The following is a 15,083-nucleotide window of genomic DNA, read 5'->3' as shown; positions in this document are numbered from 1 at the left end:
AAAAATTTTTCCTTTGTTCCCCTCAGAAGGTTACTATGAGGATGAATAAAATGAATGTGATCTATAAAATTATTATAAAGGCCATGCAAATGGCTATTACATATTCTATTCCACGGGCTTCCCTGGTGGCTCAGACAGTAAAGAATCTGCCTGCAATGTAGGAGACCTGGGTTTGATCCCTGGGTTGGGAAGATTCCCTGGAGAAGAGAATGGCAACCCACTCCAGTATTCTTACCTGGAGAATCCCATGACAGAGGAGCCTAGTGGGCTACAGTCCACGTGTCACAGAGTCAGACACAACCGAACGACTGACACTTTCACTTATTCTATGCAACTGGAAATTAGTTAGCATAAACACCAGAAATGCTACCAGCACTGGCAATAAAATGGAAAAGCTGCTTCCTTAGGGACCATTTTCCCCTAGAGTTAATTATCTAAATAGGGTAATACCTGACCAGAATCATCCAACTCTTGTAGCTTCATATTGCTGAATAGCAATTCTGAAAAATGACCATCATAAACAATAATGCTAGCTACCTGTTACAGTTGTTGTGAAAATTAAATAAATTAAAATGTGTAAAAAGTGCTTAAAATAGCATATGGCTCATAAAAAGCAATTTATTGATACTACTGTGATTACGATGGTTATCATAATATCCCAACATTTCGTGAGTTAACATATAAAAATCCCTGTAAACTATTAGGGAATGACAAATGTTAAAAGTGTTAGAAAATTTTAACATTTATTTATTTATATATAGCTGAGCCCCAAGGCTTGCAGGATCTTAAGTTCCCTGACCAGGAATCAAACCCAGGCCCTGGCAATGAAAATGCCAAGTTATAAGCAGTGGATCATCAAGAAATTCCCAACACTTAACTTAAATCTATTATCAGAAAAAATCTTAAAAGCATCTAGTTAAAAATTCAATCTACTCCATTCACACTTTCTCCTAAAGCAGCTAACACCTGGACCTAGAGTATACTTATTTCATACTAAGTGAAATAAGTCAGACAGAAAGACATATCAACAATTGCTTATATGTGGAATCAAAAAAAAAAAAAAAGTACAAATGAAACTATTCACAAAACAGAAATTGAGCCACAGAAAACAAACTTAGAGCTTGTTAAGGGAAGGGGGGAGGGATAAACTAGGAGACTGGGATTGACATATACACACTGCTGCTGCTGCTAAGTCGCTTCAGTCATGTCCGACTCTGTGCGACCCCACAGAAGGCAGCCCACCAGGCTCCCCCGTCCCTGGGATTCTCCAGGCAAGAACACTGGAGTGGGTTGCCATTTCCTTCTCCAATGCATGAAAGTGAAAAGTGAAAGTGAAGTCAACTCAGTCGTGTCTGACTCTTCGAGACCCTATGGACTGCAGCGCATCAGGCTCCTCCGTCCATGCGATTTTCCAGACAAGAGTACTGGACTGGGGTGCCATCGCCTTCTCCATATACACACTACTATATATAAAACAAGGAGAAGGCGATGGCACCCCACTCCAGTACTCTTGCCTGGAAAATGCCATGGACGGAGGAGCCTGGTAGGCTTCAGTCCATGGGGCCGCACAGAGTTGGACACGACTGAAGCGACTTAGCAGCAGCATATATAAAACAGGCAACTAGATTCACTTTGTTATACAGCAGAAACTAACAGAACACTGTAAATGAACTCTACTCCAGTAAAAAATTAATTTAAAAAAATGTTTTAAAATTTATTCTACCACACACACACAAAAAATCAGCTAATACCTACTGAGCAATTGCTCAGGGCAAGCACTGGCCAACACGCTTTCCATGGATTTTAAAATTTAGATTCAATCTTTCAGACTAAATTAAAAGCAATTATATGTTCTATTTTAATCCTAGTGTTTTAAACATTGCTAACTGGTGGCTTTACAATATAAACTAGTAGAAGGACAGTATTATGGAGTCAGAAAAACAGGAATGGATAAGAGCTTTATTTAATTCCTTAAGTCGCATGTGGTGATTCAAAAAATTCACCTCTATTCCATTTCAACACAAAAGAGCTAGATAGGCATCTCAAAACTGATTTCAATGTAAATGTAACTTCATTCAAAGGCACTAGACGGTCAACTTCATTCAACTAAATTCAAAACAGAGATTTGGCATTCCAACCCCTGTCCCTCTTTACTATCATTTATCATTTCTAAGATTCTGCCTAGAATCGTTTAACACCATCAACAAAAATATTTAATCACTTTAAACCAATAAAAACCATCAAAGGAAGATACACCACCAGAATCATTTAAACCCCATTCAAAATGGCTGGGTCAAAATTCCTGAAAACTAATGTCATTTATAGGAAAGAGACTGTGCAGTTTCTCCAGAATACAAACTTCTCTCCTTACTCTAAATTACAGACATAATAGATTTCTGGCTATCCCCTCAAAACTACGTGTCATTCTGCTACACAACCATGAAAAATGATTTTGATCAATAGATACAGACATGGAGATCTCTCTACAATACACTGTTGAATTAAAAAGCAGACTGCAGAATAACAAGTATAATGAATTCCTTTTTATAAAAATATACACATTCAAGGCAGGCAAAAAAGATGAAAAAAATAAATACCACAATTAAGACAATAGCCTACTTAGGTCGGTGGCAAAATTTTCAAGCGTTCCTTTACATATTCTGTATCACCTTAAAATATACATATACACCCTATATTATCTGGCCTTTTTTTCAATAAACTTTTTGTTTTAAATAATTGGGGAAAACACAGTTTTCAGTTCCCAGTTAGGCAAAAAAAAAAAAAAAAAAAAAAAAAAAACACATGCCTGCTTTCGTCTCAAAAAGCCACGTCAGAATTTCTCCATATAGAGTCCAAGGAGAGAGACAATTTTAGAACAACTTACTATTTGATCATTGACAACCATCAATATTTCTGTACTTAATTCATCCAGAGAAGCAAAAAAGATACAACATGCTTTAAAACCAAACACACAAACAGCAGAGTACTAGAGATACCATCAAGAAAAAAGCTGGAAACACCAGCCCTTTTCTCTTTTTGAAGGTGCCTCTTCCCACCCTATGGAAAAGTAATAGATACTTCAACAAAACCTGAGTATTTCCATAGACCCAGAGACCTTTAGAGAAACTTCTGGCTATGCTTGTATCTTTCACAGCAACTTACACGGTGAGGAAATAGAGTGGCTCTAATCTAGACAGAGTCAGTCAGTCAAAATCTTTACATCACATAACCAAAGGTTAGTTTTGTCCTGATACCTTCTTCAATCAGAGTCACAGAATACTTACATATTTTAGGTTCTGGTCAGATAACTCAAATTCTAATTGACTGCTATATAGATGCTGTCAAAAGCCCACTTGAAATTACTGAATATTTTAAAGACATTAAAGGAAATTGCTAATTATCTGTTAGTTTGGATGCTCCTCTCTATTACTCTATCGAAATAAGATTCATATAATATTGCAAATGTAAATTAAACTTTAGTGTTCCACAGGAATTCTTAACAAGATTGCATTTTATACTAGTCTTTGGTTCTCTAATTGGGGATGATAAAGGCATCTCTATGGAAAGAATTTTGATTATCTCCTATAAAAGATATTATCCACCATGTCATATTTACACAGAGTCACACATAAATAAATTCCTTTTAGGTTTTATGGCTAGAAAAAGCTTCTTTTACTACTATAGAATAAGAAATATACAACTCTCACTTCAGTTTCTGTCTTAGCTGCTAGTAAGGCTAGTTGGCTCATAGCTAAATTATAAAACTTTACTTAGTTTAAGGCTTCTGTTATATCTTCCAATATTTTATGTGGTTCTTGATCTTTTGTGTATCTAATATACAATCATGCTCTCTTTTTTTTTTTATGAAACTGCTACATAATCAGGCATAAGACAGCTATTGATGGGAGTTCCCTGATGGCAGAGTATCAGGATTCCAGGCTTTCAATGCCTGGGCTCAGGGTTCAATCCCTGCTTAGGAAACTGAGATCCCACAAGCCGAGTGGCCTAAACAAACCAAAAAAGACAGGTACTGCCAATGTTGAGAATTTTAATCAAGTCACAATTGTGTATAGATGCCTCTGCCACAACAACAAGTCATAAAACACTTAAATGACAATAAATGTCATAAATTTTTTAAACTTAATTTTCAAATTAGAAGGTTTAGACAAATGAGGATGGCAAAAAAAAAAATTTTCATTTCTGGGGAAGAGAATAACTTTAAAATACATAGGACTTAGTTAGGACTTCCCTAATGAAAATATTAAAAGCTTTAAAACTTAAAAAGTTTGCTTAATCTTACTTACCATGCCTTTTAAATATTAATAGGGCATTTTAATTGTAACAAAAAAAGACTTACATACCTTATGTAAACAAGTGTCCACTACCCAATTGCACACATTTTCCAGGTCATCAGATACCTCAAGCCTAGATTTAACAAATTCACAGAGCTCCTCATTACTCATAACATCCCAGATCCCATCACAAGCCAAGATGATAAATTCATCCTCTTCTGCTCTTAAAATTTCATAAACCTCAGGCTCTGGAGAAACAAGTTGTTCTGTTGGGCCCTTGCCATCAACACACTTGTAATCATAGTCCCCCAGAGCACGAGACACTGCTAATGAACCATTAACACGCTGTATCATTACGCTGCCTCCTGCATTTTGGATTCGCTCTTTCTCCCTTGGGTTGCAAGGTTTGTGATCTTGGGTAGAAAAGCAGACTTGTCCACTCCTATACAGAACAGCCCGTGAATCGCCACAGTTGATGAAGTAGATGTGCTTAGGTGAAATCATAACTCCCACTGCAGTTGAACCGCTCCTGTCCATGCCATTTCTGAGGTCTGAAAAGTTACGCATGTATTCATCAATTTTCAAAAAGCCAGTTCTGATACCATTCTTGACATTTTCCACTGAAGGCTCAAGAGCAGATCCTGACTTTCCAGCTGCCCTGAAGTCTTCGTTGTTCGTGATGTGTTCTAATAAGTGTGTTGAGCAGTAATTTGCTACTCGGGATCCGGCGTGACCATCATAAACTGCAAAAAACGACCAGTCTTCCAAGCCGTGCGGAATACCTACAACAGCTGTGTGCGCATCTTCCATTTCCACTCTCCATCCTTGCATGCTGCTCAGGCCGTAACGTAAACCATTCCCAGCACCATGAGCATTATGTTTCTCAGTTTTGGGTTTGTCCAAAAATGCACCCATGTTTAGTAATAAATCTGAAAGGGGGGAAAAAATGTAGATGTTACATATTTAAATTAAGAGCATTTATCAACAATAGTTCATCTATTTTCTAGTTAACTCCTAATCTCAAGTGTATTTTTCATTATTATCAAAACTTACAGGAACCACAACAAAAAGAAACCAAGAAAACTGCCCCACACATACTTCTTCTATAACAGTGGTTTCTCAATCCTTACACACTTGAGTCTCCAGGGGTGGGACCCAATAAATTATCTTTTTTAAAATGCCTCTCTAGTGATCTGCATGTGCAGCAAGCTGAAAACCACTCACTGTTGTTGGAGAAAGGAAAACCAAGAAACAAACCTGTTTTTTTTTAATTCAATTTATAATTTGAGAGTTCAATATGTAAGATGGAACAATGAGAATATTCAAAACTTGGCAACATCTTGCTCATTAATGTAGAAAAGTATGCTAATACATTTTAGAAAGATTTCCAAAAGTAAGTGTTATAATCAAGTATATTCCCCCACCAGAGATGTTGAAGACAACCCCCAAAATTAATTAAAACAAAATCTCAGTTTTACAAATATGTGATCCCATCTAGGTTGTACTGCACATCAAATAAAGAACTTTACTTGGACTAACGGAAATCCATTAACCCATAAAAACAAATATAACTTTAATGATGTGCTGAAGAGCAAACTACTTAATACTGCCGAGTTTACAATCCATGAAGTGGCATTAGGACAGCTTTTACTCAGTGCTTTTACTGAGTGAAAAAGTAAACGTGCTTTTGCTTTTACCCATGAGAGAACTGTGAAATCCACTACACATCACCATCCTCCCAACTTCACTTTTAGGATAAAATCTTTTCAATTTTAAATGGCCTGGAGTAGAGCAGTGGGAATGCGAATGCCTTGATATGTTTTCCATATACAAGCCTGGCCCTAAGATTCCTGAGTTGTGTGACCTTAGTAAGGTTCTTAGTCTGTTATACCTTAAATTCCTCCTCTGTCAATGGGAATAATAACAATATTATCTACACCTGACTTCCGTGGTGGCTCAGACGGTAAAGCATCTACCTACAATGCGGGAGACCTGGGTTCGATCCCTGGGTTGGGAAGATACCCTGGAGAAGGAAATGACAACCCACTCCAGTACTAGTGCCTGGAAAATCCCATGGATGGAGGAGCCTGGTAGGCTACAGTCCATGGGGTCGCAAAGAGTCAGACACGACTGAGAGACACTCACTCACTACACCTGACAGGGAAGAAAGCATTAATATGCAGTGCTTAGAATAGTTCCTGAGACACAGTAAACACCACAAAATGTTTGCTGTTAGTATTTGCTCAAAATGCAGATTTCCACACCCCCATTTCCCTGCCCCCCAGCAGACTTTATATGGGGCTTTCTAAAAAGCATGCTGGTGACTTAAGAATCACATTTTGAGACATACTAGTCTAGATCAACTTACTTTTATTTGGCTCTAGGTATCTTTGAGAGAGCTCTTTTTCAGCTGTAACTGTTACCTAACTATAATAAAACTATATATTCCTAAAAACCCAATGAACCACCACATATAATATTTGTAAACTGTAGCAATCTTGTAACTTTTCATTATATATAATACTGTACTAATTATTAATATAAATACAAATGTTTATTAAAATGAATTTTCAAAAGGCAAAGTTTTACTCTTACCTAAAAATAACTTTCATTCAAGTATAATACACAAGTATTGAGAACAATATAACAGAATGTGCTTATTTTTTAACACACTGGTTTAATATTTTGACACAATGATTTGAAAGCCTAGTTCTAAGTATATTTTAGATTGTTTTTAATGCCTATTTCACCTGAGAAAACATCACCACCTTATAAAGATAGCTAAATGCAAGTGAAACTAAATTGATAACTGTATTTATCACCCACTCTTCAGTCCCAACTACCAATTACAAAAAAAGAACTTTTTTGTCATTTCCATTATCTTGATGTTCTTCAAATTAAGGTGCTGCTGTTTCAAATTCAACAAATGGGCTCAAAAGTCACCAGAACTCCTCATTTAGAAGAGTTTTAAAAATAAGTTTTAAAGTTTCTATCGTCAAATTTGTTTTTAATTTAGGAATAAAGAAAGGAGAAAAGGGAGGAGGGATCTTTAATAGAAACTGTAGTAGACTCTAAAAATCAAAGGGAGCCTGGAAGGACAGTTTGGAAAACCATCAGGAAACAAAAGAGCCCCTAAGGCTGGGCAGCCAAACACTTTGAAAATTACAGCCTTGCCTGGGGCTGCGGTGATTTCTACCTTCCTTTCTCAAAGGATTTGATTCCTTTCTCAAAGTCACTTACTCAAGATTCAAAGTTCAGTAAACTATTAACTACTTGACTGAGCTTTGGTCACCGCCACACTCACTGGCTGTAACGGGGATCGTATTCTTTTACAAATTAGTAATTTGTTTTAAAGCTTAAAATTGATCTCATTTTAAAGTTAGTGTTGTCCCATAATGATTTAATTATTTAATCATGAAATACATATTTTATACAATGTTACACACAGCTAAAGAGTACTAAATACCCACATACCTTCCATATAGTTTTAAAAATACAACATTATCAAGACCACTGAAGCCTCTTATTATTTCTGAACTTCATAATGAGTGTTCCTTCTAGTCTAACTGTATTTATGTTGGTTGTTTCGTTTTATGTTTGACACTTTACGCTGATGTAAAATACAATATGCACCACTGCTGCAGCCGGCACAGCAGGTAGGGATGGAAAGTGGTCAACGCACAGTTTGGAAAAAAGAAACTAGAGACAGAATTAAAGTTTTAAAGATGGGACCAGGGACTCAAGACCTCTTGGGTCAAGAGCCCTGTTCCTCGGAGCCACATCACTCTTATTTAGTGTCTTGGCAAGCACAAAGTATCTGTTGTGCTACGATGAAGTCAGCCTCCTGTGTCCCCAGTCACATCTCCCATTTTATTGATTACTTTAAACTGTCTGTTATTTTCTTGTACAAGGGCTATCACCTAGCTGGAGGTCATAGACCCGCATATGCCTTGGGAAAACATCTCAGTGTGTGCACAAGCAATGTTCTGAACTTGCGCTGACCCAGCGTTCCAAGGTCCACACTGTTTTTCCTTAGCTTAGCAGCGTATGACAACCCCAACTGATCAACTCAATGTACTTTTATTTGGGTTATGCTGTATTGCTATATTTTGCTTTTATTCTTTTCCCATAGTGGTTTTCTCATGGCTTAGCCAGAGCAACAGGCAGCTAACTATTCACCCCTGCATATCCCCCTTTTTGTTTTTGTAGCAGAAGATATGTTGATCTCGCAACTTCTTTCTTCATTAGTTCTCAGAGGGTTTTTCGCACGCATCTGAGGACTAAACAGATGATTATATAGTGAAACAGCAAAACATAGCTGGTGTTTCAATGAGACCACCTCTGATGCCTTTGAGGACTCAATGAGCTTAAGGCCCTCTGCTTAGTCCAAGAAGTGTATCTGTATCTGGTAATAGTCTGAAAGAAGCGTGTTGCATGCCAATGATTTTTGCTTGTAGCTTTTTAATATCTAGTGTAAGGTTGTCAGCACATGGCCCTTCAAGTGCCATCTAACCTTTTCCCAGGAGTGTTTAGATTGGTTATATTCCTGGGGAGGTGGGGGGGGGGGGGGGCGGTCACACAAAAAGTAGTAATGTTCCAGTCACACATTAAATGTATTTGTAATTTAAGATTTTGTGCTTCTTTTCCTAAGAGTAGCACTGAATTTTCTAAATTCACCAAACTGTTAAAATCCTCATCTATATGAGTTTGGGCTCCCCAGTATACGCCGAGATTTTTGTGTATGTCTGGAGACAGTCTTTTTTGTACCTTGATGAGGCTGTTTTGAACCCCAATGTCTCCAATTTCTGGTGAGACAGAGAGAAAAGAAAAATGTTTTAATTTTACCCACAGGTGTAAATCACTAAATTGTTTAAACCGTCAGTGACTTGAGGAGAAGAGGTTTTTTATACCTGAAAACAAAGATTAGACGCCAGTAATATGTCAGACAAAAAGTCATGAAAATTGCAGTCATATTTAGCAGTCTGTTCAATCTCGTGTAACCAATCCTTTTGTTTTGTGGTCCCTGCCTGACGACAAAGGACGTCAGTGAACGTGACAGTCTCTAAGAAGCTCATGAAATTTTTGCCAGTGTCTGTATAACCTGTCCAGCAAAGTGGGTGCCCTGATCACTGGAGATTGCAGAAAATGTATTTTAATCTTTTTTTTTAATTGCAAGATATTAACCCTGTAGCCAGGAAAGGTTTTATCCTATCAAATAAAAGTGCGATTTGTTAGGGAGCCGGGAAAAGCCAAGAGGCCGCCTTGGATTTCCCATAGCCCCGACTATCTGGTTTATAGCCATTTTTTATCCATTTTAAATTTTCTGATGAGGGGTTAATTTTGTAGAAGCAGAATGAGCTTTGTCTATGTGTGCCATAATTTCCATAGATCATTGTGATATAACATTCATTTATTTTATCAAAGTAACAAAAGATTTTAAAAGCAAGTATGAATCACTTAAAGACAAAGAAATTTACATAGTCTGTTATCAAAAGCCATATTCCAAGAAGACTTTGTTTTTTTTTTAACAGGAAGAGAAAATAAAATTTCAGATTGGTACCAGATTATATTCATTGTGAAACAATGGTTATTCACTTAGTCAAAGTAACAATATAAGATTTCAAAGGCAGTTTAATGTCTTTAAGAAACTTGTATCATGTACAAAACTCCCTTCCACTGTCACATACCTTTTTTATACTTCTGTATTTATCACTCTATTTGCCCATTCAGAGAATAGCACCTGTAAGTTCAAATGTACTTCCTTTTTCCTTAATAGAACGTAATGCCATTCCTTATACCTTTCTATTAAAAACACGTCTTACTTTCCTTTAGTAACCACGAACTGTACTTTATATCATCATTCTGTAGATTGGTAAGTATAATTCACCCAAAGCTATGTCATCTGCAAAAGTATCTTCACAAAGTCAATAAATAAACATTAATACCAGGTATCAATTTAATAGTGAATATTTCCCAATTCACACAAGCCTGAAATTCATTTTAATTTTTTGAATTTATAATTGTTTGATTCATAAGCACTTACTTCTCTTTAGGCCAATTAAATAGAGCTCATTGTCCAATCAGCCTTAAGCAATTCTGTTCAAGGATGAAGGCAGACACATAAATTTAGACAGACATACAGGCAGAGATCTCATAGTTTTCTGCTTAATATTTAAAATGTCTCTTTGCCCCTTCTTTTTCTTCTTGGTTTGAGTTCTACCGATTTGTTCATGGCTGGAGTCCCAGACAGTGGGCTGCGTATCCCAAGGACACGATAAGAGTTAACTTGAGGTTTTTTCCCAGGCCTGTTTTTGTTTCTCAGGCAGAACTGGAGCTCCAAAAAAAGTATTTTAACAAGCCAACATTTTTTTTAATTCCACATGCAAGAAGAACCAGTTTTGCAATTTCTAAAAAGACTTCACTTTAACCAGTTTTCTCTGGAGTCTAAAGAATATCATGGCCATTCAGTATCAAAAACGTGATCTCTCCTTTTTGTAGTCATAGTTTCTTATCTAAAATTTAAACCAGACAGTGTTCAAATTGGCTCTGCTAACAGGGGTAATGTTGTCCCAGTAGGGACTGTCTCTTTGGGGAGGTGAGAGCTCTTAAAGAAAGCCTGTCCTTTAACCCCTGTTTTCTCCCAGGCTCTTCTGCAGTATCACCTCACCTGTTCTATGGCCTGATCTTCCATAAGCACTTGATCTTGAGTTGTCCCCCAATTCCCACTGCCTATCAACTGATCTAAAGAGATGGGGATCTATCTGACTTGGTCATGAGCGACCATAATCAAACAGGGACCCTCAGCTAGTCCCCACACTATTCCCAAGGTAAAAGGAGAATTTACTCCATAACTCTGAACAGCTTGCCTAAGTTCCTTTAGTATTTTGAAGGGAATCTGTGTACAGCCTCATACACCCCATTAGAATTATTAGGATCTTCCCCAGGAGCTACTCATTCATGTACTGTCATTGGAAATGTCATAGTCATAGCCTCCAAGTCACCCTCCTGTCGAGCCCACCAAACACCTTTCTGGAGAGGTGACAGAACCGTTGTCCATGGCAAGGAAGGAAAAGCTTGAGTCACTCCAGCTTTTAAGACAGGAGGAGGAAGCGGAGGTAAAGGAAATTCGTCCTGCCCAAAAGTGCAGAAGGAACTGTAGCTTTAAGAGCCTCCCGTGTTTTTTGCTCTCTCCCCTCAGGCTTTGCATATTCAGGTTTTCCCTTTAATGGGGTTTCACCTTCATCCTCACTCCCTCTGAGCTTTCTGGGGTCTGAAGAGGTTCTAAAATAGTTTTATCAGGGTCAATTATCAGTGTCCGAATTGACCCGACAGATACAGGCAAGGGCACTCCCTTGCAAAGAAGTTTCTCTAATACCTTCTCCCAAGTTCCTAAATCTAAAAGTACCGAGAGAAAGGAACCATAAGCAATGTTTCTCAATGGTTTGTAAAAGCTCCAACAGCTGGCCCTCGCTTATTTTTGTACCCCCCACTCCTCTTTAAAAAGGTGCCTTAAGAGGCATATATACAGCCAGTACAGTTTTGAGCTTTCTGAATTTCCCATATATAATCCTGGTTTCAATGCCTAAGAGAGTGTTATTTACCACAAAGGGGGATTTTCAGAGGCCTCAGCCTACTGTTCTTCAGGATCATGCACCGCTTCAATCCATCACTTTCATGCCCCATGTTGGGCACCACTGCTGCAGCCGGCACAGCAGGTAGGGATGGAAAGTGGTCAACGCACAGTTTGGAAAAAAGAAACTAGAGACAGAATTAAAGTTTTAAAGATGAGGCCAGGGACTCAAGACCTCTTGGGTCAAGTGCCCTGTTCCTCGGAGCCACATCACTCTTATTTAGTGTCTTGGCAAGCACAAAGTATCTGTTGTGCTACGATGAAGTCAGCCTCCTGTGTCCCCAGTCACATCTCCCATTTTATTGATTACTTTAAACTGTCTGTTATTTTCTTGTACAAGGGCTATCACCTAGCTGGAGGTCATAGACCCGCATATGCCTTGGGAAAACATCTCAGTGTGTGCACAAGCAATGTTCTGAACTTGCGCTGACCCAGCGTTCCAAGGTCCACACTGTTTTTCCTTAGCTTAGCAGCGTATGACAACCCCAACTGATCAACCCAATGTACTTTTATTTGGGTCTGGGATTTCTTTGGAAGGAATGATGCTAAAGCTGAAACTCCAGTACTTTGGCCACCTCATGCGAAGAGTTGACTCATTGGAAAAGACTCTGATGCTGGGAGGGACTGGGGGCAGGAGGAGAAGGGGACGACAGAGGATGAGATGGCTGGATGGCATCATCGACTCTATGGACATGAGTTTGGATGAACTCCTGGAGTTGGTGATGGACAGGGAGACCTGGTGTGCTGCGATTCATGGGGTCGCAAAGAGTCGGACACGACTGAGCAACTGAACTGAACCGATATGCCTCTGTATGCTTATTCCACCCCTTCCACTGTCAACGACTATTGGAGTTATTTCTCATTTAAAAGTATGAAACAGTGCTGTTTAAAAAAAAGAAAAATCATGGTGCAAATATGTGAGTTTTCCTAGAAGATATACCTAAATTTCAAAGTTCTTAAAGTTCACTTAATATATATTATCTTTTCCCCCCCTCAACAAAAATCACAAAACAAACCGTCTCCAAACATTTGTTTCTTAACTGTTCTTTTGCTAACAGTACTCTCTCTCTAAAAAAAAGTTTACTTTCTTAGTAAGCAAACTTCATCCTGAAATAGCATGTGTATTAAGAGTGCGTATTTTCTTTTATCCAAAAATATCTGCATAGCAATTAACTATTTTAAGTTTTCTAACTCTTCAAAAGCAAAAGTCTTTGCTATGAGATAATCATCATACAAAACTGTATGTGGCAGACTGTAACTTCTTGGTCATTTCTCATTTCATTCATTCACAGTAAGCCCTCAGTATCAGCTGCTTCCACGTCTTCAGGTTCAACCAACCACAAGTTGAAAATACTAGTGGAGAGGGGGTGGAATTCCAGGAAGTTCCAAACAGCAAACTCGAATATGCCAAGCACCAGCAACTTTTACATGGCATTTATATTGTATTAGGTAATCTAGAGCTGATTTAAAGTATACGGGAAGGGGAGGTTGTGCATAGGTTATATGCAAATACCACACCATTTTATATAAGGGACTTGAGCATCTGCATATTTTGGTATCACCGCTGTAAACAGCTCCCTGGATTTTAAAGTTAAAAGTCTTGTTTTCATAAAATTAACTACACTGATGACACTAGCAGCTCTGAACTCCTGGTTCAATTTCTCTGCTGCAGTAATTTTCCTAGGAAGGATGCAGTGAACCATTTTCACCTTAAGTGCCTATGATTTTTCTTCCATAAAAGGCTAATTTTTATGAAAGAAATATTTACTGTTGAGAATATACTTTTGTCCAGCATCTCTTTGCTGTAACTCTTCACTCCCCACCAAAAGACAAAACTTAGCAAAGAGTAAGGGAAAATGTTTTATTTTAGTCAATCTTAAAGTAGAGCTCCCACATATAATTGGTCTCATACTGGTTTCATCAACTTGGCACTGTTTACTACATGTTTCAAAGACATCTGATAACAAAGGAATGTATTTTAATTTTTGGCCATATATTCTATGCATTATTTCAGTCATTTTGACCAAGGCCTGAAAACCTAGTGTTTCCCCAGTGGCACGCTTTCTATCTTTTCCTACTGAACAAGAAACCTCAAAGGGCCTTGTAAACATCTACAGTTAAATTTAGAGAAATTCTGTAGGACTGTATTGAAAGTTGTATGGCTCGATCAAACACTTCTGGGGGAAAACTTCATAAAGCTTAGTTTTTATCCTCAATACATATTTTTTAAAACGTCTTGCTAATTTGCTGATTTTATGCTATCACTTAGCCACCTATCAAGCACATTGTATGTACACTTACACAAGCTACAGTTTCAACAACAGTAAACAGAGTCACCTATTTCAAATAATCTTGGACAATCTCAAATTTTGAGAAATTGATATTTGAGATCGGATGATATTATATTTTTTACCCCATATTAAGAGCCCATATTGGGATTAAGAGTTTTAACATTTTTTTATGTTGTGTGCTTGCTTGTGCTTTATCATAATCACAATCAATCTAATTTCTTGATAGGTATCTTTTACAATCACTTGCTTATTTCTGGAAGACAGTTTAGCTAAAACTAGATCCGTGATATCAATGTAATCACATGTAAACCTCAACGTGGTACAACGACGAATACAACCGAGGAAGTGAAAATTTTACCATTCCTTAGGTTCCCTCACCATCCCATGTGAAATAATAACAGCATAGGGAAGCCAATGTCAATCACTGTATTATCACTATATTAAACGTAATTTGCCTTTCTCAGGGTGAAAGACAATTGAGGTTCAATCTTTAAAAATTAATACTGATGGATGGTCCTGTATAGTCCTTATAGAGATCACTTGGTCTATACCATTCTGCAAGCCTAAGTTTTTACAAGACTGAGAATATACGTACAGCAAGCATCGTCTGAAGACTGAATAAACAATGTTCTCTGCACATCTGTCTTTTTCCATTGCCTTCTTTGAGGAAAAATACACTACTGAACCCAAAGCAGCATAATGTTATTATTTACTTGCTTAACCAATGGTACAGAGTAACTGTACTATAAAGTAGGCACCTGAGAAACAGTATTTTAAAGAGTTCTCATACACGGAAGATGGAACTACTGGCTATCTTTTTTATTTAAGTAATTTCCTTAAATCACTTTAAAAGTGAAGTGAAGTCGCTCA

General features: G+C 37.7%; 1 protein-coding gene across 4 annotated transcripts in view; it reads right to left on the bottom strand.

The window, feature by feature from the left end:
• Nucleotides 1-15,083, bottom strand: part of PPM1B (protein phosphatase, Mg2+/Mn2+ dependent 1B) — a 92,883-nt gene that overhangs the window by 27,481 nt on the left and 50,319 nt on the right. For 3 of the 4 annotated variants that reach the window (XM_044925869.2, XM_006056810.4, XM_006056809.4), the window contains exon 2: nt 4,362-5,221. The exons of the other annotated variant lie outside the window; for it this stretch is intronic. In XM_044925869.2, the coding sequence (XP_044781804.1) occupies nt 4,362-5,207 (846 nt within the window). In that variant the 5' untranslated portion in view covers nt 5,208-5,221. The remainder of the gene's footprint in view (nt 1-4,361; nt 5,222-15,083) is intronic. 4 annotated transcript variants of the gene reach the window in all.

Source organism: Bubalus bubalis, chromosome 12 (assembly GCF_019923935.1).
Source record: "Bubalus bubalis isolate 160015118507 breed Murrah chromosome 12, NDDB_SH_1, whole genome shotgun sequence".
NCBI lineage: Eukaryota > Metazoa > Chordata > Mammalia > Artiodactyla > Bovidae > Bubalus > Bubalus bubalis.
This window is presented reverse-complemented; position numbering and strand designations above follow the sequence as displayed.